The sequence below is a fragment of the Myiozetetes cayanensis genome, unplaced genomic scaffold (genome assembly GCF_022539395.1).
Source record: "Myiozetetes cayanensis isolate MyiCay16 unplaced genomic scaffold, myiCay2020 scf12, whole genome shotgun sequence".
NCBI classification, from domain to species: Eukaryota; Metazoa; Chordata; class Aves; order Passeriformes; family Tyrannidae; genus Myiozetetes; species Myiozetetes cayanensis.
This window is the reverse complement of record NW_026086826.1, coordinates 28,992,543-29,019,164: the sequence shown is the minus strand read 5'-3', so window position 1 is coordinate 29,019,164 and position 26,622 is coordinate 28,992,543. Positions and strand designations below refer to the sequence as shown.

Here is a 26,622-nt window from a genome sequence, read left to right as displayed (position 1 = left end):
AATGGCCTATGTCACAAGAGAAAATTTTCATACGAAATAAAAGCACTGAGAAATGTCACTTTCCCAGGTTATTTTGTGCCAGGAAAAAACCCAAAAACAAAAACAAAACAACAACAACAAAAAAACCACAAACAAACAAAACCACCCACAAACAAAAATTTAAAAAAATATATATATAAGCTTTTTCCCCAAGTTCTCGTTTCCAAATGCCCTCGAGGAGCGTATTTCTGTGTTTGTGAATAAAGGCTTGGGATCACAACCAACCTCGTGCAAGAGTTCCCTTTATGCTCAAAAGGGATCTTCATGAAAGCCAAATGGCCACAGAGGCACACAAATCTTACCACATCGTCATTCACTTGCCAAGTTTTCCTTTCTGTCCATGAACACAGATGATTGGGGATTCATTAACTAAAAGTACTGTGCACAGTCAGTTTGGTCTTCTGCTTTTAACAAGCTGCATAAGTGACAAAGCTTTCCCAATAAAACAACTTGTAATTAAAGGGAAAGTACTAATACGTTACTGAAAGGGAAAAAAAAAAATCTAATTACATGTTAATAAAGTGTGGACAAGCATCTGTGGGAATCCCCATTCAATCTAGCCAAAAAATGAGAACTAACACACACAGGAAAGTGTGGGTTTATTAGCCACCTCATGAAAGCTTTCTTATAAATTACTAATTCCCTGTAATTATTGCAATGGAACCGATTTTTTGAAGCACTCAGCACCCACCCAACGATAATGGAAGGCAGCAGGTGTGCCTCAAATCATGTCTAAAATTTGAGGCTAGGGACCTAAATCAAAACCCATCAAAGGGTCCCTCAGCCTCCCTGCAGCACATCCTGAGGCTCTGGGGAGAATATTGGGTGTCTAAGCCTCCAATTTTCAAATGTCTTCCAAAAAAAATACCCTTGTGGGTTTAGTTTTTACTCAGGTCCAGACCTCCTAAAAGGTGTCAGCTCTGTAGCTCTTTTGTGATGGGTGTGATACTGGTGCTTCGATTTTTAAGATCAGCTGTTCTCATGTTAGACTGCTTTGCTGGAGTTGCTAGATCCAATTTCACCTTGAAAATTAATTTCACTGTATGGCTGAGGTACTGCTAGTTACCTGAGTTAATAATTAGCAGATAGCCAGTAATACTGAAAAGGAACTTTTACCACTGCATAATCCTTGCAGTAGGATACAGGCTGCAGCCAAAGCTTTAATTATTGTATTTTAAGAAACATTTCCTTTCTCTTCAGCAGTTAGGTTTTCTATGTGAATGTGTCATATACTCAAGAGAACACACAGAAGGTATATTTACATGCAAAACCATTCAAAGTAATTAAAAGAAATTCTGGGATTTTTATTACAAACTGCTGGTCAATGGATGTAATTTGTTCTTAAAATTCTAATGGGAATGTATTTGTTGTAGAGGTACCAGCTCCCAAAATAATGACAGGACTTCGTTCTTTGGGTTTTTTTTAAATAACTACAGCAAGACAGAAATCCACCTTGTTTCTGGGATGGTCCCATCCAAAAGGGGCCTCTGTGAGCCATTTCGGTCATTCCAGGTCTCAGCTATCAGCCAGACCAGGAGGGCTGTCATTTCCTTCACAAATGGTTTTGATTCAGTCATGAAATGTATTAAAGAAAACCATTCCTCAGGTGAATAAAGGGATTTCAACAAGCCTGTCCTGCTGGGAGGACACTCAATCACCAGCATTATCTTTAATATAATCACCCAACCAGTGGATGGAGCTGCGTTTCTGAAATGTCAGTTCGCTCTGTGATGCCTGGATGGGTAATCACAGGTACTAATTATCTCTCATTTGGAACAATTTATGCTCTCCCTTGAACATTAGGCCTCTTCACTGGATTTCTTCAATCCATTCGGTGACTGGATCCCAATTATCCATCAGGCCACCCTTTCCAAATTAGTCTGTGGGGCCTGAGACTCCATTAAGATAATGGGAATCACATGGCAAAGCCTCATCAGCCCATTCTGAAAATTCAGTGCCACTGGTTAAGTGGAGGCTCGTTCTAAAAAAGGGCAGAGTGACAAATAGGGATTTCCCAGCAAAGTGGTTTGAAAGTCTCACAGATTAAAAGATTTGATGGAAATAGCTGATACTGGGTGTTCTGGCTCCAGTTCTGCAGGACTGTAAAGGACCCAGATATTTCTGTAATCTCTTGTTGTGTACATTGTTACAAGGGGCCTCTTACAGAAAAAAAGATGTCCCTCCCCTCAACCACCTCAGAGCAGAGAAACATCCCCAAAATCCACACCAGGAACTCGGGCGAAGCTCTTCAACCTTAGCAACCGGATTTCTTTCCTTTTCCTGCCTGAAACTGTTTATGCAGCATCAATAAACCAAAGTTTACCACCAGCAGAAGGAGCCACCGGGCTTGTAAACACAACCTGCTCCACGGAGAGCTGCTGATCCCGACCCCTCTGAGGAGCCACCAGTCCCTCCCAGAGGAACCAGCCGGGACCCACTCGCGCTTTCGGTCCGGTCCCAGCAAAACCATCCGTAGGAATTCCAAGCGTGATCCCTACCTCCCAGGGTGGCTGACAGCAGGAAGTGCGTCCCATATTTCTTGATGAGGTTCTCTGTGATCTGCTGGAGGGTCGGGCGCCGTCCCAGCAGGCGGATGTTGCGGAAGAACTCGGGGGCGAGCGGCAGCGGCGAGCCGAGGAAATTCCTCCTCTCCACGGCGAGGTTGTTCACCTTCCAGCGGCCAAACTCCCTGCAAAAAGAAAGCAGGTCCCCCTCAGAAACACGTCCTTCAGACAGATGTTCTCCATTTGAAGCTCCCCTGCTCTGCTGAGTAGCTGGGGGCGATCAATGGGTGGGTGTTACAAGGGGCCCACAGGACAAGCCACTCATCACAAGTGGTGACACTGCTCCAGAACCTCCTCTATTTGAAGGAAACAAATAAAAACCGAGCCACTTCAGGTTGCTGCTGTTCCTTGTTGGGGTTTTTGTGGTCTCTGGTGTGAATACAACCCTAAAACCCACCGGATTTGTTACTAATTGAAACTAAAGCAGTTATTAGCCCCAGGTTTAGACCAAATGCAAGAAGTGTTTCTATTGGTACGAGCCAAATTTTGAAATCATAACAAGAAACAGTCTGTGTTCTTTGCTGTTGATGATAAGTCACTTAGGTAGACAGCTGGATAATTTGAATAACCTAGAGAAACTATCACACCACACTTGACCTTGCTGTGATAATTCTACTTTTCTAAAGCACTTCTGGCCTCCACTTTCAGGAAATACACAGACAGCAAGACTGATTCCTAAAAACTTCTCAAATGTAGGAGGGATACAAATGAATTCAAAGACCTGTCCCCTTCCCCTCTCCAAAATAAATCAATGACAGCAGGGAAAACAAACAAGCTCATTGCACGACAATAAACACATCTTTTATTCATTTACTTACCAATTAAGAGATCAGAGAGAGTTATTAGTGAGAAGGACTCCTTGTCCTCAAAATCTAGACAAGATACACGGCCCTGGCAGTAGCTTTGCTTTTCCAAGGTACAGCAATAGCTGTTTTGGCTGCAGACTCTGAGAATTAAATCCAAACAAACCCAGGCCCCTGCTTTAGCTCCCACTTTGTTGAGTCACCCCTACAGTCACGTCAATTAAGAGTCCTCTTAGGTAAGATGTAGAAAAGCAAAGAGATTAGAGAGTCTAAAAGATCTTACCCAGGTCCCAGCTAAATACAGAGCAACATTCACTTCCAAAATTCACACAGGCAAAGAAATCAGAGATGTAGCAGGCAAGTACCATTTGAGGGATTCCTGAACCAAAGCAGCTGCTTGTGGCTGAATGACCAGCATTTCCAGCATCCTCCTGTTTCTCTTGCAGATCTGAACTGTCCCATCCCCAGTCCAGCTTCAGTTTTTCTTTATTCTAGTGACAGTGTGGTGCAGCCCCTATGAACTGCCTTTCCTCTCATACACGTTCTTGCAGATGCCATTTTTTATCAAAACAGACGTGAAAATGATATTATGAAGAAATTTATCTTTAACTTAATGGAAGTTTGATGCAATTTACCAGCCAAGAGCACAAACTAAACAGATCCCCACAGTTCTTAAAAGACTCTACACATCACCAGTGTGCCTAAATCAGTATTTGGAAATTGCTGCCTGATAGGGGATTCTTCTACTTAATTGTCAGGTTTCAAAAAGTTTTCTCTCACAACTTTCCTTTCCCTTTAGGAAGCTACAGAGCCAATAATCTCTTTTTTAATCTTTTATGAAACTGCTGCTTGTCAGTAGAAAGAAGCAAGAAAAAATATACACAAATATTTTTTTGTCTGCAAAATTAAAAATAATACTCTATTGGGCATATTGACCACATTAATGCAGACACTGAAAACAGAGAATTACCCTGCACTGTAAATGCAATTTTCATGTGAAAAACAAACAAACAAACAAATAAAAGAAAACCACATCTTTTTTGTTTAAATTCTGAGCTTTCTAGTCGTATCATTCATTTGAACAGGACAGAAAATACAGGTTAATTGTAGGTCCTGAACAGACCATCAAGGTAGAATTGCTTTGACACCGAGAAAATAATGCCAGCTTTATGAAGAAAAATACTCATTTTATACCCTGATGAAACCTTTTCTTCTAAACTTGCTCACTGGGCTGAGGTTCCACCACGAGATTAACAGAAAAGATGCAATTCTTATAAAAGCTGGTTTGCTGCCACCCTTAATTTGATTTTCACTTAGAGCGTTTAAGGACAGAGAAGACCAATAATAGAAATTTCTTTGGCTGAAGCAAATTTCAGTTCCTTCCACAGGGTTGTTTGTTTGTTTGTTAGTTTGTTTTCCTGTATTTTGTGTTATTTCAAAGAGAGGAAGTAGGCTAATGGTTTTGTATAAGTTTTGTCGTTATGTTTTGGCTCAGAACATGTCAATGGAAACAATTATATTTATCTGAAGATAAAAGAGGGACACAGGACACCAAGAGCGAGCTGCCTGTCTGCAGGAGCAGGGATACTGGACATGGAAAAGCCAGAAGGGATGAAGAACAGGAAACCTGAGGAAACATTTTGGATTTTAGAAGGAACTGGGTTTATGAGAGTGAAGTGCAGGAGCAGGGAAAGCTGGGTTGGGGTTCAGGGCGAGGGGTTGTGCTACATCACTTCTAAAATGTTGAGGGAGGTTTTCACAAATGCTTCCTGGGTATGTGAGAGTCATTAGTAACCACTACACCAAAATTAGAGCTATTTTCTCTTTTCAGCAATGTCACTGTAAGTAAAATCATACCCTTATCTTTCTTTTATATGACTTACAGAAATATGCCTATTTATATATAGCTATCCACATAATTTCCCTTTTTTTTTTGTTTTAATTTCACATTGCAGGCAGTGGAATATTCTCTCCTATTTCCTTTCCCCCTCCCTTGTCACCCCTTGCAGTCTCTCTAGCACAAACTCTCTAGCCCCAAACAATTTTTGGTACCCAATGTGCATTATTCCCCTTTGGAAATCATGCTCCTGCAGACTAGCGGGCCTGAAAACACAGTTGTCATTTCAACACTGGTTTGTTTTGTTTTTTTTTTTTTTTTTAATTACTTCCTAACATTTTTGATTTATGTTGTCATTCTAAGATATTGAGAGTGATGTTTAATCTCAGGAAACAATCGACACTCTGACATGAAACACGCCCTAGTAAAGTTCCATACAAGTTGTGGACAAGATTTTTATCTAGAAAGAAGCTTAAATTGCAAGTGGGTCTGAGGGGACTCCTAGGGCAGCAGACCAAAGAGGGCTGTCAGTGTGTCCTTTGAGTTTCAAGCACTAACTTTTCTCCCAAATGCTTACATAAATTATACATCCTCTTCTACCACTGCATTCATTTAAATCATATGGTACAGGGAGATATGTGTAAAACATCCAGATGAAAGACATTTTAAAAAAATGCCATTGTGCTCTAAAATTGCAATGTGTAGGAGATTTGAAATGGGAATATAATCTCTGCTATTGCAGATGACTGAATCAGCCTACAAAGAGGTTTACTGTGAGTCTGATGGATTCTTCTTAACTACAGCAGCCACAGACACAGCCAGGGACAGCTCAGCTGTCTGACTGATGGGTCAGGTTTTTTACCTTACAATAAATAAACACTATCATTAGGATTTCTTTTTATCTTGATACACTATTCCTTTGAAACATCCTAGTCACTTTCCTGCCTTTCTGTGTCTTTTTCACCTTATCAGCTTCCTGGCACTTGAAATTCTACTTCCAGAACTACAATTCATCAGTATCAGCTTCACTATCTTCTCGCATTATGCATATGAAATATGCAGAAATGTATGAATAAATTTCAATAAAAGGTATATATATTATATACCTAGAATGTGCTCAGATGTATTTCTTTTTTATGACTACTCATAGTCAGATTGCTGTGCTAACCACTGTGGCATCAGTGATTTGAAACCTCTCCTCTGTCATGAACATCAAAGGGACACAGGAGAAAGGAAGGTGGCTTTCCTTTTGTCCCTGTCTCCATGACACATGTACTGAAAAATCCCTCCTCTGATGAAACCCAAGAGGGAATTATTTCTGTGTCTTGTCCTGTGGTGTTGTGTTTGCCTTTTACTGTTTGTCTGTGATCCCCTTCAAACCCCTCTGTGAGCGCTCCTTCATCCCCACACTTAGCTGGCCCTTTCTGTGCATGCACAAAACTGACAGCTCTTAATGACTTCATCTTATTTACCTCCTGCCTGGGAAGCAGCTCCATCACTCCAGCAGTGCAGAGGGAATGAGTGGTCTGGAGAAATGCACTCACAGGAGTGTGTGGTGACGGCACAGGAGTTAAACAGCCAGTACAGGTGGAGTACAAACACTTCAGAACTGAAAGGTGTTTGTATGAACCACCCAGTAGTGAGGAACTGCTGAAGGAGCTTGTCAAAATCTCACCAGTTTGCACAGGCTTTTAAGATTTAAATTCCAAGGAAATGATTCATTAGCCCTGCACATGTTAACAGTGTCAGGGAGCAGAGAGGAGAGGCAGAATTCCTAGAAAATCCTACCCTTGCCTGCATCTGAAATGGAAAATGACTGGCATGCCTGGGAGGTGTTTCCCATGGGCTGAGTAAGCAGGGCATAGATTTTGCAGCTTTTTTTTTTTTACATTTCTGGGGTTTCACCACTTAGATGTGGCCTGCAGGTGTTTTTGTGTGCAGGCAAATCTCTTGTTGGGGGTGGGGGGGGGGCCAAGGGGATGGGGCCAGTGGTGCCCAGGGACAGGACAAGGGCAACAGGCACGAACTGAAACACTGGAAGTTCCACCTGAACATGAGGAAAAACTTCTCCTCTTTGAGGGTGGCAGAGCACTGGAACAGGCTGCCCACGAGGGCTGTGAACTCTCCTTCTCTGGGGACATTCCAGACCCACCTGCCCTGGGTGACCCTGCTTTAGCAGGGGGTGGGACTGGATGTTCTCCAGAGGTCACTGGAGGGACCATGATGGGATTCTGTGCTGATGATGATTACAATCCGGTTTTACAGCCTGCTGGGGAAGATGGGGATGTTTTTTGGAGTCACATGTAGCTGTCTGTCCAAATAATGGCAAATTGAGTCCAGGTTACAAGTCACAATCTACCAAATGCAATTCAAGTTAGTTACATTTAACCAAATGTGTCTTGGTTATGGCAATCCCAGCTTTTTTCCCTGTGAACACACACGGGAGGTACCTTCTAGAGGGTCAGATCCTTGCCAATATAATATTGCCAGTGTAAGGAAACCAAATTCCACCAAGACATTTGCTGTCACTGGCTGATGTATTTATTCTTCCCTGTAAGAAGTATTGATTTCCTGGTTTGCCACAGGTCCTAGAGGGACAGGAAAACTTTTCATTCTCCCCTTGACAGTATCAAGGGAACTTGTGTGTGCATTGCTCAGACTAATCTAATCCTCCTACAGTCTGGTGGAGAGCTTGGCAAGCTCAAAACATCCTTTTTCTCAGTTCACACCTGCTCATAGGAATCATTTATTATCTGGGCAACATGATTGATAAAATGGTGCATTTGTTTAGACTGGCAGAAGACAAATTAAATAAAAAAAAAAAAAGTCCTCTGCCTGGAAGATTCTTGTGTTTCTTTTCAATTTGTTTGCAACTGTTCTAAAAAGCAACGTTGTCTGACGTTCAGTGGGAGGAAGAGGCATGGATTTCAACTTTGCCAATGGGGTAAAAACCTGTTTCCCATTTTTTCCACAGTGCACTAAGTACCTGTTTCCCAGAACACTTTCAGAGGAGCAGGTATCTTACCTCGAGCTAAAACAGCAGTTAACCTTTAAAAATGGAGAAGACTGCCCTGGAAAAGAGTTTTTCGACGCAGCAACAAGAGTTATGACAAAGAGAAGCAGAAAGGTCTATTTACAGTCTTTTTGCCTGACCTTCAGAGCCAATAGATATCATAGTCCTGTCCCTGTAGTTAACTGGACCTGAACAAAACCTAATGGTTCTGGACATTTCTGAGAAAATGAAACTCATAATCTCTGGAGCTCTCTCTGAGGATGGGCTTTAGAGATTTGACTACACCTGTTACTGCTTCGAAACCAACGTGAAAATCACGTTCTTCTTCCTTCTCTTCTTGTCCTGACTGAAAATAAAAAGAATGGACCAGGTTTCTTGCAGAGATAAGGAAGAAAGCTGAATCTGTGGAGTGTTTTAGTGCATAAATCAACACGTGAAAAGACAGTTTATGAAGAATGAATAAGCATAAAGATCTGCTGGAGAAAATAAAACATAATAGAGGATTCACAGATCCAATGTTGGTGGATACTCCCAGATGAATCACAGGGGAAACACCAACTGCTAAAACTCTTCATCTTCTGGATGTGCTACAGCTCATGGTCTCAGAGTCTTTGAAATGCCTTTTATTACTGTTTTTATAATTGCTGTTTCAGAACTACAAATTGCTCTGTAGTGCTGGGCAACAGAGAGGAACACAGACAAAGCCACCCTGTGAGAAGTGACTTCAAATTTCAAGGGATTCTTCTATTCACCTTAGTTCTCACTCAGAGAAGGGAGGCCCAGCAGTGCTGAGAGCACTTCCAGAGCACAGTGAGGAGGCACAACCTCCTCCTGTCCCATACCTGGAGCCAAACAAAACACTTTCTGACCTGGACAGTGTGGCAGAGAACGTGAGCTCTCTCCTTGGGAAGGGTTTGCTTGTTTCTGGGATGTTACTGATGCCACAGAGACACCAAATTCCCAGCTACTCAACAGGAAAGCTGATGTTCCTCCTGGCTGTCTGAACCTCCTAAAAATGGTTCAGACAAAATACATATTCTCCACATATTCTCAAAGAAACACTGACCCAAAGCCTTATCCATGAATCTGGACACCATGTCTAGAATTGCTCCTTCTCCAGAAAGGAACGCTGTGTAAACCTAATCTTCCTACAGCAGAGGTTATCTGGCTCATTTCCTGAACAACTCACAAGTTTATCCTTCCAAAGAAGAGGGGGTTTTGTCTCCCCCTTCTTTCCACCCCGTTCCTGCAGAGCACATGCCAGCAGTGCTATTTACAGCTCTTTACTTAACCTGCACTTGAATTTATAAAGGCAGTTGTTTCTCCCAACACCCTGGGACGAGTTTGGCTTCACACAGGTGTAAATCTCACACACACATGCATAAATGCTGTCTCGATATTGTGAAATATAACAACTGCACTGTTGTTGTCTGTAGCAATTCAAGTTCTTGAAAGCAGTAGAATGTAAAACAAAATATTTCCTCAAAGTACTTTGGTGTGTTATTTGTTTGTTTGTGGCTTAGCTCTTGGGGGAATATGCAGCTGAACTTCTTTGTATCTAAATGTTATCCTCCTGTCTAAGTGTTGTTTCAATGGCATAAGGAAATACTCTGTTCTCTCCTTGCACACAAAAAAATAAAGCCAGGAATTCTTATTCAGCACATAAAAATGTTTTTGTTTCTTTTTTCTATCACAACAAAGGATGCTTCTGCTTCAGCACAACTGTTTTTAATAATTCCAAAATAAATCTGGAGTGCTGGTTTATTAAAAGTAGTCCTGGCAATCTTCTTTTTTTTTTTTTTTTTCCAGTGGAATAAATTGCAAATATCTCAAAGAAACAGTGGAATTACACCAGTGAGCTGAACAGAGAACCAGGGCAATAAAATTGTCAATATAGTTCCATATTACAAGCAGAGAATTTTCTAATGCTCTTAACTAAATAAAAGCATTGGATGGGGGAGATGAGCTACTGATTTCTGCAAGAGCAACAGTCAAGAGTTAAATGTGTTGTCTGAAAAAGTAAGGTCTGTATTTATCTTACTTTATAGAATCATGGAATGGTTTGAGTTGGAAGGGACCTTCAAGCCCATCCAGTGCCACCCCCTGCCCTGGGCAGGGACACCTTCCACCAGCCCAGGCTGCTCCAAGCCCCGTCCAACCTGGCCTGGGACACTCCCAGGGATCCAGGGACAGCCACAGCTTCTCTGGGCACCCTGTGCCAGGGCCTGCCCACCCTCCCAGAGCACAATTCCTTCCATAAATCTCACATAAATTTTCCTGGTCTGAATCTGGATGTCTGAGATCAAAGATGCCCTTGATGTGAAGAATTTAGAGCAGTCTTAGATCCAACAGCTCCGAGCACAGCCATGAATCCCTGCACCCTTTCAGGAGAAACCTCACCCAGCAGCAGCTGCACAGACAGGCACAAACGCTTTCTTCACCTCTTTAACCTGAATAAGAGCATGAAATTCACTGCCAAATAGAGACTATTTAAATGCTAATTGGGACAGCAGGTGATTTAATTTCCTCTCTGATTTTTCCTTGAAACAGAAATAAAAAGAGTTGCAGCAATCCAAGCCTTTTTTTGTTATTAAAAGGCTTGATTTTGTTGTACGTGTTGTTCCCGTGTGTCATTATGATAAATAATGAAATTTCTGAAACTGAAGAAAATTACAGGAAAAAATATCCTCCACATCTTTAACTCCATGCCGTACTGAACCAATGAAAAGTTGAAAGTACAAAAGGTAAAAAAAAATTAAAGTGTTTATAAATCAAACGCTTTTCAATTATACTGTAATTTTTAATCTATTATCTGGTTAACAGTTTGGTAGGTTTTGCCTTATGTGAAAAAACATTAAAAATTATAAAACATTAAGGTGTAAATTTTGGGTTTCTGTATGCACAAATTGCAACTTGAGAATGTACAAAAAGAGGAAAGATTTAAAAGAGGAATAATTTAGACCCCCACAGCAGGTCCCACAATCAGCTGGGAGTGCTCTCATGCTGCAATTTGATCTGTTATTGTCCATCTACTGCCCCAATAAAGGATGAGGGTTTGTGTATCCAGGCACAGGAGTGATTACAGTCATTTGTCTGAAGGCAGGAGCAGGACCCAGAGATCCCTTGCAAAGGGTTTGTTGTTTGTTAGAGGTAGATTATCACATTACAGGGGATCCTGCAGAAATTATCCTGAACCTGGTCTTTCTGAAAATTCTTATTACCCAGTAGAACGAAAGAAAATATATCCATAAAATACACTAAGCTGAGGGCTCTGGAAGATTTACAGAAACCAGAGAAGTGGCTGAAAATTAAAAATATGGCATGGGATAAAAAGCAAGGTACTGTGGTGAAAGATATACCTGAATACACACAAAAAATGGGGGGCCAGCCTTATTTTTCCAGGGCAGTGAGGGACAGGACAGGGGGAAACGTCCTCAGGTTGTGCCAGGGGAGGTCCAGATTATGAGGAAAAATGTTTTCACTGAGAGAAGCTGATCAGTGGAACAAGCTGGAGAGGGCAGTGGTGGAGTCACAATCCCTGGAAGAGGTCACAAAAGGACTGGATGTGGTGCTAAGGGATATGGTTTAGTGGCCAGGGTGGGATTCAGGCAAAGGTTGCACTCGATGACCTTAAAAGCTTTTCCCAGCCTCAATGGCTCTGTGATTTTATGAAAACAAATAATTAAAGGAGTGGAAATATGGTAAAATAGAGCACATTTCAAAAAGGTCCACTAATTATTTTGGGAATTCTACTGCAATCCTGAAAAATTCTTATGTGAAACCAGAATGTTTTAGGTAAAACAACAAAACAGCTTCCGTGACAAAACGTTGCTTTCCAGAGGTTCTGCTGAGATCTCAATCATGGTGCCCCCAAAGAGTGACAAATCAATTAAAAATGAAATAAAATTTAAAAAATAATAAAAAACCCTGTTCAAATCCTTTTCAAAACAACAGGCAGTGAAAGAAAATCGTTATTTAGGAAAGCAACAATATGCTCTTCATCCTCCTGATGTCCAACCTGAGCCTCCCCTGGCACAGCTGGAGGCAAAAGAAGTGGGTTTAATTATATTTTATGCAGGGCAAGTTTTGCTACAGGTCGTTACAGAATGCAGAACAAAAGAAATTTTTCAAGTGCTAATTGTAATTGTTAAATTTCAAAGAGGAACAATCATGTAATGGGTGGTACAGAGTGAAGGAAGGATTGTTCTGAAGTGCCAGAGAGGAACTGGAATCTGGAGCTGTGCATTTGAGAATGTTATTTTCTCTGAAAATGTCAAATATGAAGTAGAAAAATGCCCGTTTCAGCATTTTGGTAGATTTACTATACTCAGATAAAATGTTTTGTCTCAGTGACATCAAGAATATTTCAAGATTATTTTTTAATCAACTATCACTTTCTTGAGACCAATATTTTTCTAAACCTGACATGTTTTGGCTCAGAGATACACCAATAAGATGTCAATTTAATTACAGACAAGTTGTGCAATTAAAAGCAATATAAAGTAAATTTTATCCTCATGGGATTAAAAATAAGAAAAAGCATATATATATGTAAATATATTTTTTTTAAATTACTATTAATTTTCTGGGGTTATTAGAATCAGTTTGGTTATTATTAAGATTCTTGACTCATCATTTCATCTCATGCCCAGGGAGAGGAGGGAGACAAATTCAATATATTCATACAAATCGCAGCACTCAGAAAGAAACTGCCCCTTGTCTCTGAAACCATGGAACTCTCTGTGTTTGAAGCCCCAGAAAGAGCAGAAGTTAGTCCTGCTCCTGCCACATCTCGGCCTTCCCACACAGCCTTGCCCTTGCAAAGCAAACAGAAAATGAAGTCAGATTATAAACCCTGCAAGGATTAATCCTTATAAAGGATTATTTCTGGTGAAACAGGTCTTCCAGTAAACATTCCCAACCCTTTACAAGGGAGCTGGAGAAGATGAGATGTGAAAGCATCGTAGATGTGCTGAGTCCCCAGGAACACCCTGCCTTAGATCTTCCACCATAATATCTAGGGATAGGAGAACTGAAATGATATTTTAAGGTGCTATTTATCTTTAATAATCTTCAAGCTTTTTTTCAACATTTTTTTCTACTGTGTTTATTCAGGTAACAAACTGGACCTGGCATCTCTGTAAGAGCTCTGCTCTCATTTTCATGAGGAACTAAGCAAACCCTCTGTAGGTTTTTTATGTCCTTAACACCTTCACAATGGAGCAGAAAAAAAACATTTTCATTTTTCTAGGAGTATTGGGGGATACAAACTATGTGACTAATCAGTATATACCTAACCTGAGTACCTTCAGGGATTTTAAGAGCAGAATGTGTTTTAAGACTGTCATAAGGTCATCACCAATTGCACTTGTTCAAACACAGAGGAAAAAAACCCTTTCAGCCTCACTTTTCCCATCTGGAAAAGTGATAGACACTGAGACATTTGGGGGAAGTCATAATACCTCTATTTGTAAAATACTATTTATTCAAAGTACAATTCTGTGACACTCTGTAATCAGAAGAAATGTCTGCATTGGGAATTTAATTAATGCCTTCCTTCAATACAAGAGGAGCAGGATTTTACAATCTGCAACTCAGGAATGACAGAACCTAGCAAAAGAAACCCAGGAAAATTTGGAGAGGAACCTGTTCACCCATTCTTTTTCCCCCCCCACACACACTTTGTTGTCTGGAATTCAAGACTCTACCATTCTACATCTCACCTTGAAGTTCAAACTTGGGGTTGCCCCAGGGGCTTCTGTGATGACTTTATTTCTTTATCTATATATCACAAATACAAACAGAAGGAATGGTAAAAGCCAGAAACACTGCAGACCAGAGAACAATAAACCTGCTATTACCTGAGGGGGATTAGTTTGCCCATATCTTATTTTAATCGAGGTAAATCAAAGAATAGAGACAGTCTATGGAAATTAACCCCTCTGGAAAACCTAAGCATTTAAAATGTGCCAAAAAGAATGATTAAAGACGGAGTGATTTAAGGTAGAATCTGGTCTTCTAGATGCAGCATCTGCTTCAGTAAGGAGTAAATATGCTAAGTGTCTATAATTCTCTTTCTCTTTTCCATCTCCCACCTGGTTTTTGACTTAATTGATTAAAGACAATCAAAAATAGGTATATAAAAAAATTTGTAAATGCTCACCTTTGTTTTAATCTATACCTAGCCATTTGAATATCCGACTTCTCCCAGAGGCATCTTTACAAGGATGAGCCTTCAAAATCCTTTCAGTAGCTCAAACAGGGCAGTGTTTTTTTTCTAAATACAAGTTTGGGAGCAGGACTAATGAGGTAAACAAAGATCAGCTGGGGAATGGGGGTGGAGGAGGCTGGTTGTGCACCTGCTGCTGGGATGCAAATCTGCCCCAGCCCGCGGGGAGGTCCCTCAGTAACGAGGCACGGGTGGGTTGTTTGTACCAACATCAAGGAAAGGTGACTTTCTGGGCTGATGCAGCGTCTGATAAACACGTGATAAACTTCAGCACACGGATGCTGTGCGAGATTGTTTCCAGCCTCAGGATTCAACACCTTCTGGTAGTGTTAACAAAGAGTTGTGGCACTAAATAATGATGTGAAAAAGCAAAGTTATCCAACACTGGTGAGATACCAGCAGCTGAAATGTTTTGGTTTTTTTTTTCCTGAATGGACATCAGTCACTGAAAAAAAAGTTAATCTACAAGTGCCTATTTATTAATTAGTAATAGGTATAAATAAGTGTATATACTAATATGTAAGTGTATATATACGTGTATATATACATAAGTGTATATACTTAGGGTTTGTGTAGGATATGTAGTTTAATGATAATACTGGAATACCCTCATTAAGGACAAATAATGCCATTAGTGAGCTCTGTTGATAACCCTACTGCTCTGTAAGCAAATTAAAACCCAGATCTCTCTGAAAAGCTGAGAGTTCCCAGAGGTTAGAGTATCCTATTTACTATGTTTAGAGTTTAGAAGAGACGAAAAAGTTAGCAGATGCAAATTATTTTTCATATCAAGTCCTAAAATTATAATTACAATTATTGAAAATGGCAAAATGAGCCCTAAATTTCATGATATCCAAGTCTACTCTACGAGAGCCCCACACAAAGCCCACTAAAGCAAATGAAGAGAGAGAAAATGAATCCACAAGCCACAAAACTCTCAACTGGTATTTCTAGCCTTCTGGTCTTAAAACTGATTTTAAACTATATTTGAGTGAATTATTCACAATCAACGTCTGATCAATTCGAATTCTTTTCGTTCACGGCACGTTCCAGTCGTGGATTATTTTGTGCCACCATTTCAATATTTGTGCAAAGAAATGGATACTGATTTTTACCATGCAAAAATAAGGTTATTCAATCAAAAAAAAAAAAAAAAGGAAAGTTACAGCACCTGAAACCCTCAAAGGAGGTGATGTCTGAGCACCACAAACTCTGAATCTGAAAAACTACCTTTACACACTTGGTGTCAAATTGTTCTGCAAGAATTGGATCAATAGAAAGTTACCAAGGCCAGAAATCCAGATGGTGCTGCTTTCAGCCAACTAAAATTAGCTTCATTGGTTTTGGCTCACTTGTCTATTCCTGTTGATCTGTGAGAATTTATGGAGAGCTGGACAACAGCCAGAGCTGTACCCCATTCATTACAGATGTGACTCCAGTTTTTTCTGTTAGAGGACAGTGCAGTAATAGATCTTTCTTATCTGAAGTGCATAAGAAATTTGGCTTCAACCAACAGTCTGATTTTCTGTGATGAAAATTGTGTGTCTCTTTGTTAATCCATTTTCAGAACACAAACGTTAAATTTTTGCTTTATTAACCAAAGCCTTGGATGACTTTAACAGAATAACTAATGACTTTTTATTACCCTCTGAATATATCAGCCTTGGTGGTTTCAGATATGATTCATTCTTCTTTGTTATTTATATTTTAGCAGTGTCCCAGAACCTTAAGCTGCATTATTAACAAGGTTTATTATATAAATAACACACCACAGTGAGTTGCAACTGAAATTCATGCAGCCTTCTATTAATAAGTAAAATGAGTACTAATAAGCAAAAGTAAAATATTTTGCTGTCTTATTTCACAAATATTGTGCCACATGTGTCAATAAGAAGATACAATATGCACCTACAACATATGTGAATGGTAGGACACTGTTTCCCCCAAAAAGATGTTGGTGATGCCAAATGAAACACGTTGCCAAAGTGTCCTTATCCCAAGTTATCCTGAGGAGATGTGGCTATTAATATTGCCCACTAATGATTACCAGTGTATGACACAGCTTTTAAGGCTTCCAGCAAGGAAGCTGAAAGAGACTTTTGAAGTGAAGTGATCAGGGGTTTTACCTTACACATCTATATTTAGTTCCAGCTGCACCAGGTCAGAATCAAAGGCAAAAAAGGCAGGACGAGAAACGCTTGGATTTCAAAGTGCAGGAATGTTGACTCAGAAAGGTCATTGCCGGTTAATCTGCACGTCCCTTCATTGGGGTCTGAACTGGGGGTTGTTAGAAGTGTTTCCCAGCACTACTCACAGCTCTTCTTAAGCAGTGCCACAAGCAGATAAAAGGGAGAAGAGTTTGGTCAGAATGTCCTCTGACAATGAGCAAACCTGCTGGGAAGGAAAAGTAAGGCTGTGTGGTTGTTGCCTGGTTCCATTTCGGAATGGAACAACAAGTTTTATACACGTGGGGCATTCACAACGGCTCTGTTTTCAGGGAAGGACTTACAAAGTGGCTGATCTGTAATTTCTGAGCTAAGGTTGTCCAGCGACCTCAGAGTGGTAAAGGAGAGGCACATCAAACCTGATGCAAATGGACAAAATGATAGCAGGTGTATTTTGACATTAAAAGGGGGGAAGAGCAAGCATTAGAAGCACAGTGGGACTAAATGCAGCAGTCAGAGCTGAACAGAACCCTCAAACTGCAAAGCTGAGGGAGCTTCTAGGCCACAGTGAAGTCCACTCAGTTGTATCCACCTCATACCACAATTATACTACCTGCATTTTCTGTGCACACATCTTTTTTATTATTCTGCAAATTCAGCTTAGAGAGTGAACACAAAATTCGAGATGAGCTTAACGTAGCAGAAATCCACTGGTGAAGGCAATTCTTTCAGCAGGTCTTATGGTCTGATATGACCAACTACAGTTGTCTGTTATTAAAGTTAGAACTTCAAGCCCTACACTACAGGTAGCATCAGACAGTGTAATCTAAATGCTGATGCTGAAGGAATGCTCAGGTCACGACTGCAAATGAGATGCGTTACGTCAGTAGATTTGTCCACAAAAATGTTTTAAATTAGCTCAGTATTCCAGACCTAGAGCAGAGACTACAGAGAGGGATGCAGAGTACACAGAACTAGAGTTGTTTGGAGGTGAAATGAAATGGCATCATTTTTTACCTTCATCATTATTTTCTATTCATTATTATTTTCCTCTGCATTAGAAAGTAATTACAGATGATTTTCTGAAACTGGTGCCTCTTGCAGTTCGCTCCTCTGCATTCCCTGAGTGCACCGTTGACACATGGTGGCAAACATTGCCCTCTGTTACACTTCAGTGGAACTTCTGTCTTTTTTCCCCAGTGCCCAATTTAGAGCAGAGAGGCAGCGAACAGCACTCGCCTTCCTGCAAGTGCTCTCTTTGTCATTCCCTTGTTCCTATGCTTCAGAGCTTCCCTGTGAGGAGCCACAAGATATTCCCATCTTCTTTCATGTATATTTTCCTGCTATTTCATTATCATCTGCTAAATAGCATTGCAGCAAACACTTAAATGCATTGTCTGGGATAACAACATCGACAGAGCTGAGAATGTGCTGAGATTGCTGCATATGCAGCAACTGTGTCATTGCTTCAATGTTAGCTCGTCCTCCCCGGGTTTGTTCTGCTCCCTTTGTCTATCTTGTCACCATAGTTCTAGTTTAGCAGAGAACTTCTGTTTTAATTACTGCATTTCTGAAATACTTGTGCCTTAGTGGAGGCACTGAAGAGTTTCTTGCTCTCATCATTAGGGCTCCTGCGCTACTTCCTCAGTCCCCACCTGCCATCAGCACTGAGGCAATTACGCTCACACCTCTGCCAAAAATTAAGCACTGTCCTCAGGTAAAAGGTTTGGATTTATCAAGCAAGGAAATTCACTCGAAATCCTTGTGCCTTTTATCCCCACACAAGCACTGGCACAGAGATTACCCACGACAGCCAACTCTCAGCCCTTCCCAGGAGCTGCTTGCAGGGGCAGGGGGAAGGTCTCACCTGCAAAGCCATTCCACCTTTTTCATGCACGCTGATAATCCCACTCGGGTTTTCTTTAGCTGCAAGTCTTACTGCCATTCCCTCCCCTCGCTCTCAGCCAGCTTTCACAGCCAAGGAATTACTTCCCTCATCATAATCACGAGCTTTTCTTCGCGAGACATCGCGGAGCTCCGAGCTGACTTTGAGGTGCCCTTCCCCTCAGTTGGCATGGAGACCACACCAGCTGCTGCAAATCACAGCGAAGATGCTTAATGGGTACATTTCAGAGGAAAAGTTCCTGCTGAAGACACCCCTCCATTCTGCAATCACAGCCCTTGTTCTTTGGGTGGCCGCAGCCAGGGGGGGAAAATAAAAATATTTTTGGAAGCGTGTCCCTTAGGTGTGGGAGAGCTTGGGTGGAGAAATGTCACATCCTGTGCTCGAGGTGGTTCTTGGCTGCCTGATCAGAGGTGGAGCCCGCACAGGTCGGCACCACGTGGGCCCAGGGACACCGAGGGGGCAGCTGAAGGTGCTGCCTCAGCTTTGAACTCCTCTGGCCTTCCCTCGCCATCAGCATTCAAATATGTGAAAGTGGAGAGCAAAGCCCATCACGTGCAACTGCAATAGGCACACTCTCTAGGGCAGTCACACCCTGGAAAATCACCAGGTGGCAGGACAGTGGATTCATCTGTAGTGGCTATGACAGTCCTGGGTGCCAGAAAGCGAGCTAAGCCCCCTCTCCTCCTCCCATCCTGCTCAGGAGCAGGTGGAGATGGGCCAAAATGCTCCTGCTAGTGCCTTTTTGGATTGCTTCAGATTTAAGGATGCTACAGATAATTGCCTTATCAGACCATGTAACTTGCCTTATCAGACCCTACATAATTTGTACCAGCCCTGTGTGCACTTCCTTTGAAGATCAGTGTTCATACATCCCCTGGGGCCCATTTGGAAATTCCCAGTGGCATTTTAGGATCAGAGCCAACTACATTCATCCTTTTTGCTAGGTTGTTTTTCGTGTTTGGGTTTGTTGTTTTTTTTTTTCCATTGGTATCCTGCATTTTCATTCTGTCACTGTATCCTGATTTGTGTTAACAACATCGAACAGGTCTAATGGATCTTTTCCCCAAGCCCACCCCTTTCCCTGATAGCAGATATTTCTCTAAAATATGGTTTATGGACTGTTTGGGTTTCCAGACAAGATTTAACAAATCTTCAAAAATTAAAATTAAATCCTTGATGGTTGTGTTCTCAGAAAGAGGCAAGTGACCCTTTTTGAAATTATGAGTGCTCCTTTAAGGGGTGGTGTGCTTGTGTTTGATCCCGGAGGTTCCTGTTTTCTGCTTAGAACACACTTTTTGCAGATGAGCAGCATTCCCATTAAAGTGAGGGTTTCAATGGAAATGCTGACATAGTGCAGCTTCAGAAAAGCTGGTGCTGTTGAAATTATGCAGGATGTATCAGGTGGGATGTATTCTTTTCATACAAATTATCTCCTCATAGTTATGTCCCCCTCCTTCTGCAGCGTTGAGGTGCTGATGGGTTTAGCTTATGTGTTTTGGAAATATTATGCCACATCCCAGGAAGTGTGTGTTTCCAAGTTCAGTTACTCAGCAAATCAGTATTAAATTGGACAACACCAGAGTATCAATTCTGACCTTCCTCTCACATCTTTAACTGCTTTTTCTTTTGTTTTTAATTGGTGAATCAATTTAGTATCTGTAACAGCACTATCCCCATTAAAAAGGGGAGATTTAATAAGGGAAGTGACCAAGGCTGTGCAGGGGACAACTGGCAGACACAGAAGGGGTCCCAGGTGTCCTGTACCTGTCTGCAATGCCCTCCTAGCTGGGGCTTAGTTTTAATTTTAGCTCATTAAAGTTAGGATGGTAAGACTTCAATTCGACTTTTGGTCTGGGTATTTACACATGGACACACGTTCCCTGCATGTGACATTCAGAGCTGTTGCTGGAGGACAAAGCCAGCTAAACAATGCTTTCCAAAAAGGGAATTTCTCCTTTCTCCTTCCTTTTCTTCTTAACACCACTATAGCTGGGAAGAGCATCTCATAACTGCACCACTGCTGATGCTGTGTGAGCATCAACAATGAGACACGGAAACAGGAAAAATGTGTTCCAAGGTTAGACAACACAGATATTCCCATGCATGTTTGGGGAGCTGTTGGAGGGTGGTATTTTACTTGTAACTCCACAATGCCTGTGGAGAAAAGCAGGACTTTTGTTTTTATGGCACTGAACACAGGCAGTGTGACTTCACTGTGGAAACCCTGATCAAAATATACAGCTGAATCCATCAGATCCTAATCCCCCATGGAGCCAGGCGAGACAGGGCATGGTTTCCAGACTCCAGAACTCAACAGCAATGCTAACAGAGTCTGAAGTAAGCTTATGAAACACTCAAAGTAACAAAAGTGTTCAAAAAACCACTTTAAAATAATTCTGTTCAGGGGTTGTGACACAGGTGATGTTCAGCCAGAACTGCTGCACTGCTATAACAGAGGGATAATTCCTGCATAATTCCTGCAGAAGTTTTCTTTGTTTTATAGAAGAATGCCTGCTTTCAGAGTCCTTTAAAGATTTAAAATGCCCAATTAATAAGAGCTAGAGTCTCTGTAGTTCTTCAGAGAAACAGAAAGCTTTCAGATATCCACCCTGATCCTTAAAATTTGTATTTTTAAGTAGCATTATTGTGGTTATGTGAAGTGCATGTTTCAGATACTCAACGTTCTGACCTCTTTTTATGTTTGTTGCTGATCAATCAGAGCTTGAATAGCTTCTGCTACTCTGAGAAAGCTTAAACTGAACTTGTGGGAGGAGCAGGGAGAGGAGGCAAACTGAGGAGAATTAATGAAGTCTAAGCAATGACAAGAACCCAGGAAGGCAAATTTTTTCACCATCTAATTGGTCTTTTCCTTTTCTGCTCTGGCAGTTTGTGTTTCCAAATAAGGTTATGGGAGAAACAGAAATAATCCTATTAAATAAAAAAAACCAAAACAACAAAACATACAACTGGTACTTCTCAGGAGTTCTATCCATGGCCTCACTGCCCCTGCTTGCTGCTCCATGTGTTAAAGGAATGAAAAATTCACCAGAAAATGGAGTTTTCTTTACAAGGTGACTCATCCCACAGCACTCTGGCTGTGGCAGGAGCTTCTTGTAACCTCAGCCAGCTGGAGTGACAGCGTTTGTTTGCTGGGTGAAGAACCAGCAGGGCTTGTTCAGTCCCACTTTGCTGTCCCAAGGAGCAGTTATATAAGAGAAGTCAAAAATGATTGCTCAATTTGCACTTAAAAGCATCGTTTGATTCTGATCTCCCTCAAGCAAAGGAGATTGCCCAGAGAAGCTGTGGCTGCCCCATCCCTGGCCAGGCTGGACATGCAGTTACAATTTTGAGATTAATACTCCAGGAATGGCCATAAACACCTCCAGATTTTGTCAAATGCCCAAATCCCTCAGTCTTCCACCTCTGTTCCTTAAACTTCATCACCAACAGTGACATCTCCTTGTAGACTCTCAGCTTCCAACTGTTGTGCCTCCTCAGGAGGGGCTCAGTGTTTTGTGTTATGACTTCACAGCAAAAAAAAAAAACCAAGGGGGAGGAAGTGGGTAATTTCTGCTGTGTGCAATAATAAACCATTTGCATTGTAATCACCCAAAGCAGTTATTTTGCTCAGCTTCTTCAGCACTCTTCTCCCCAGCTGTGCTGTGGCTGAATGGCAGCGTGATGCTTTGGAGAATTATGAATTCAGTTTTGTGAACACTATTTGTAATTGCAATAACCACGGTGGATTAAATTACTTTTTTTTTCTTTTTTTTTTTTTTCCTGTGCAAAAATTGCTGCACATTGTGGGGACAGAGTCTGAAAGACTGTGACAAAGAAATCCAATTTTATCAGCACAGAATGACTTCCCAGCTTGAATAATGGTGCTACTGTCAGCAAGGCTTTTAATTGAAATGGATTTTATACAGAAAACTAAACTGAGCCTGGCCTGGCCTGAGAGACCCACAGTCCTCCAAGTTCCAGCTCACCCAGTGACTCAGAGGACTGATTTACACCACTTGGCCAAGAAATCCTGGGAGCTTTGCCTGGTAGCTGCAGTATGGGTGGAAACACTTTGAACAAGAAAAAAAAAAAGCAAAAAAAAAAAGCTCTGTCCTGGTTACGAGATGCAGTACAGTTGCACATCATGAATTACTCCACATTCAAGGAAGCCAAAGTGCCCCCTGTCAGCTGTGGCCCTGGAGTACTAAAAGGCTGGAAATGTGGTTGTTTTCCATTTACAAAAGTGTTTATTTGCACAGTATATTGCTGTTAAACTGCCTGGTGTGATGAGCTGACTGAACCAAGGCTATCCTGCCACAACACCTTCCACCTCACATTCAGTCATGTTTAGTCCCAGTAAGACAAAGACAGTAAATGGAGAAGAATCACACAAGTGGCAGGGCAGTTCTGCCCATGTCTTTCCTATCAACACTCTACTACATTTACTATATATATATATATATAAAAATATGATGTCAGTTATAATAGTTTCAGTCCCTAATTACTATTTCAAAGATACAGGCAGGCTGCAAATTTTATTTTTTTTTTTCCTGCTGAGTTCAGTGCATTTTGGATTCTATCCCACATCAGCAATTTGGGCCTCTTAGTACAAAAATTAAATGCCTTCCAAAACCAGTGTTAAAACTAAGAGAATTTAATAGCTGTCAAAGCTTTATATGCAGATATGAGTTGGCCCAAGCAGAGGCAGAAGGATGGTCACCATCTGGACAGCTGTCATGTGTTCACTGTGTGTTCCTCAGGTTGGGCAGGTGGCATTTCATTCATTCTGAGTTTACTGCCAGGCACGGGGCACCCGAGCAGAACTCATATCTGGAGCCTTTCAAAGGTCCAGACCTCCTTTATACAGCCTGGAGTTTAGCACCTTTTGTTGGTTGGAATATTGCCCAAACTGGGCTCTGTGGGACTCGGCTCATTGTTTGTGCAGGATGGCTCAGGACCCCACGAGGGGATCAGCAGTGCTTTAAAGGCTTGAGCCAGAGCTCGAGGTTTGTCACTGCAGTTCCTCCTGAGCTCATCATGCCTGTTGATCTGACAGCCTAAGGACACAGCCTGCCAGGAGACCAAGTATTCCACTTTCACTGGCTTGCTGGGAAAAATCCAAGGCCAAAGCAGTTGAATATTTATGATGCTCACTTGTGAAGTGAGTGGTTGTGAGCTGCAGCTCATTGCAAAGCCTCCCAGGATCGGTACCTGTGGCACGTCAGGGATGTTTTAATCCCGAGGGAGGCTGATGTGTGACCCTGGCACTGGGTACCACTGGCAAGGGGAAGGTCCCTGGGATGGCTCCAGCTCGGATTCTCTGCCTGCTGGGGTGGAGGAGACAGCCCAGGACTGCAGTAAACTCCAAGGCTGTCCCTGTGGGAATTCAGTGTCAAGAATCCCAAAGCCATTGTCTCTGGGTTGATCCTGAAGGTTGGATGGCTGGGTTTCAAACTGGTGATTGTGGAGTCTCTGTGAAGCCACAAATTGTAGGTTTGAGCCTTTTGGATCAGGTGGCCACGCTGAGGTCCCTAACTCTTCAGAGCTGGTATGACAGAACAAAGCTTGGGAAGCCAGTGATTCCAGCTTTTTCTGCTGTGCCAAAGCACGTGGCTTTCGTGGAATCACTGGGATATCACATTTAGCTGCATGGTTAATAAAGTGCTCCAGAGTTATTGCCATGTCAACCAACAGAGCACCCATGGAGGGCTTTTTCCAGCTTTAAATCAGTTTGTCGTGGGTTCACTGCATATGATGGAAATTACATACAATCCAATCAATATTTTACTGGATTCATGGATTTTTCTCAAGCAAAAGAAAGTAACTTTCAGTTTATATCCTGAGGAGACATGTTTTTTCAGCCTCCTGATTATAGCAGTTTGTTCTGAGGTCCTGAGTTTGCACAAGGCTGGAACAAAGATTAACATTAAATTAGACTTAGCAAAAATATTTTCTGGCAAGTGTATCAGTAGGCAATAAAGGGAAAAAAAAGATGCTAAAATTTAATAAATATTTTGATTTTCGATTTTTCTTCTAATTTTACGGCTCTTTTAACTTGACATTTTCCAAAAGCCCAGAGAACAGGGCATGTGGTGTTAAGGCACACGGGTCAGTGACTGAGATTTCATTGAGAAAGTTCCAGCATTTTCCCTAAGAAACCTCTCACAGCATTTGCAACGTTCACAAAAATGGAGGAAGATGTCACATTCTGATACCTTTCTGGAGACTTTTCGTAAAGAAGCTAAACTTGAAACAGATGTTCTTTCATGTTTAGAAAAGATCATAATTAATCTCTCTCTGCTTTTTAAAGTAAAACACTGAAATCCCTTTAAAACCCAAGCAGACTGCATAGAAGGTCAATTTTTCTCTGATTACCACTCTGTTTATTTATACCACCTGGCATAAATAATTACTTTCCACTCCTTTTACAAGCCCTGTAGGAGCTTAGTCACACAAATAATTGCTCCTGTGTTAAAGGTGCTGCAGGTTTTATGAACTGAACAAAAAAAAAAAAGAACTCTAGGGAGACTAAAAGCAAGGATCAAGCAGAAATAGATAGAAAAAGCTTTTTATTTTGAGAGTTTTTTGCAGTTTGAGTAGTAGGACATTATTTTTTTTCTCTGTGACTAAAGAACAGGATATGTAAGCTTTGATAAATCTGTGTTTACTGCAGCAACAATACCAACTTTTGCTATAAATGTATTATTTTAACTTTGTCTTTATAGAAGAACACCACCCTGCACCTCTTTAATCTGCTGTTAAATGATAATTTAAATAATCTTGTTACTCTGCCTCTTCATACATATAATCCCACAGGTTTCCCCCTCATTTGCTCAACTTTTCCTTGAAGTTTTAGATATTTCCTACCATGAGACTATTTTTATTTTATATAAAAATTCAGGATGAGCTGCTAAAACGTATCTGTTTCCTGGTTTGCTCTCCTGAATCTGATTTTTGTTTTCCAGATCCAGCAATAGCCATGTTACCATTTATTCCTTTGGTTGCAGTTTCCTCCAAAGAATTCATTCTTTTCTACATGTGCTATTTCATTTTTTTGCTGGGGGACAGGGGCATATTTGTGTCTGTGTCAGGTCAAAGCTCTCCGGATGAGTTGCAGGAGAATACCTGGAAATCATGGAAATCAGAGGTCTGTATTTATTACTTGTGGGTGGCTGGCACTGTTGTTCATCCATTCCCTTACCAGTATTGAACCTGAATGTCTCCTGACAGTGAACTCTTTAGCATCAATACACTGTTTCAATTCCAAATTGATTTGAATCTCATGAAAGCACTTTTGCTTTGCAACAGGTGCCTGTGTCACTGGTGCAGCAGGTGCTCTGAAGCTCGTGGTGCTGGTTATACGGGGTAGAGATGGAGGTGGGACAAGAGTCCTTTAAGACAGAGGGTTTATTTGGAAAAAAAAAAATCAATAGTGCAGCCAGTGGAGAAGATTTCTCTCGTGATCTTTCCTTCCTTTCCTCATCCAAGTAATTTTGTTAGTGTCTTTAAAATATTATGCCCTAGTTTGGATCTGTTTGGATCTCTCAGTGCTGGAGGAAGTGTACTGTGCTATCAAATTTAGCTCAGAAGACAGAACCTCTTCCTGAAATACTTCAGACCAATCATGTTTCAGGAACTGATTTATGATGTTTGTGTTACTCAGTGTTTTTCCACCCCCACAGGCCTTTGCTTTGCTTTACTTCATAACCTCACACCGTAGAAAAAGGGATTCATTACCTTCCTTGTTCAAGCAGTACATAAACCAGCAGCTGCAACTCCACTCCACTCACCACCTTCATTTTTACTACTGTCATTTGGAAATGTCAGGAGCCAGGGAGTTAAACAAGTCTGAGGACTAAATGAGCAATTTGTTTGTGGTACAGATAAATTTTGTTTCCAGGCTGCTGGACAGCTCCCAGCACCTGCATTCCGTACTTCCCGGCATGTAACCTTGACAGATCCGACATCAGCTTCTCAAAGGGGTGAGAACAAGGGCAGCAAGAAAGGGGTGGAGTGTGAAACTGCATCTTTATTTCTCTGAAAGCGCTTTTCCCACTTCTTTCAGC

General features: G+C 41.3%; 1 protein-coding gene across 2 annotated transcripts in view; it reads right to left on the bottom strand.

Annotated features, from left to right (window-relative positions):
- BRINP3 (BMP/retinoic acid inducible neural specific 3) overlaps positions 1 to 26,622 on the bottom strand; it is a 155,458-nt gene that overhangs the window by 66,301 nt on the left and 62,535 nt on the right. For both annotated transcript variants that reach the window (XM_050307247.1, XM_050307248.1), the window contains exon 3: positions 2,538 to 2,728. In XM_050307247.1, coding sequence (XP_050163204.1) covers positions 2,538 to 2,728 — 191 coding nt within the window. The remainder of the gene's footprint in view (positions 1 to 2,537; positions 2,729 to 26,622) is intronic.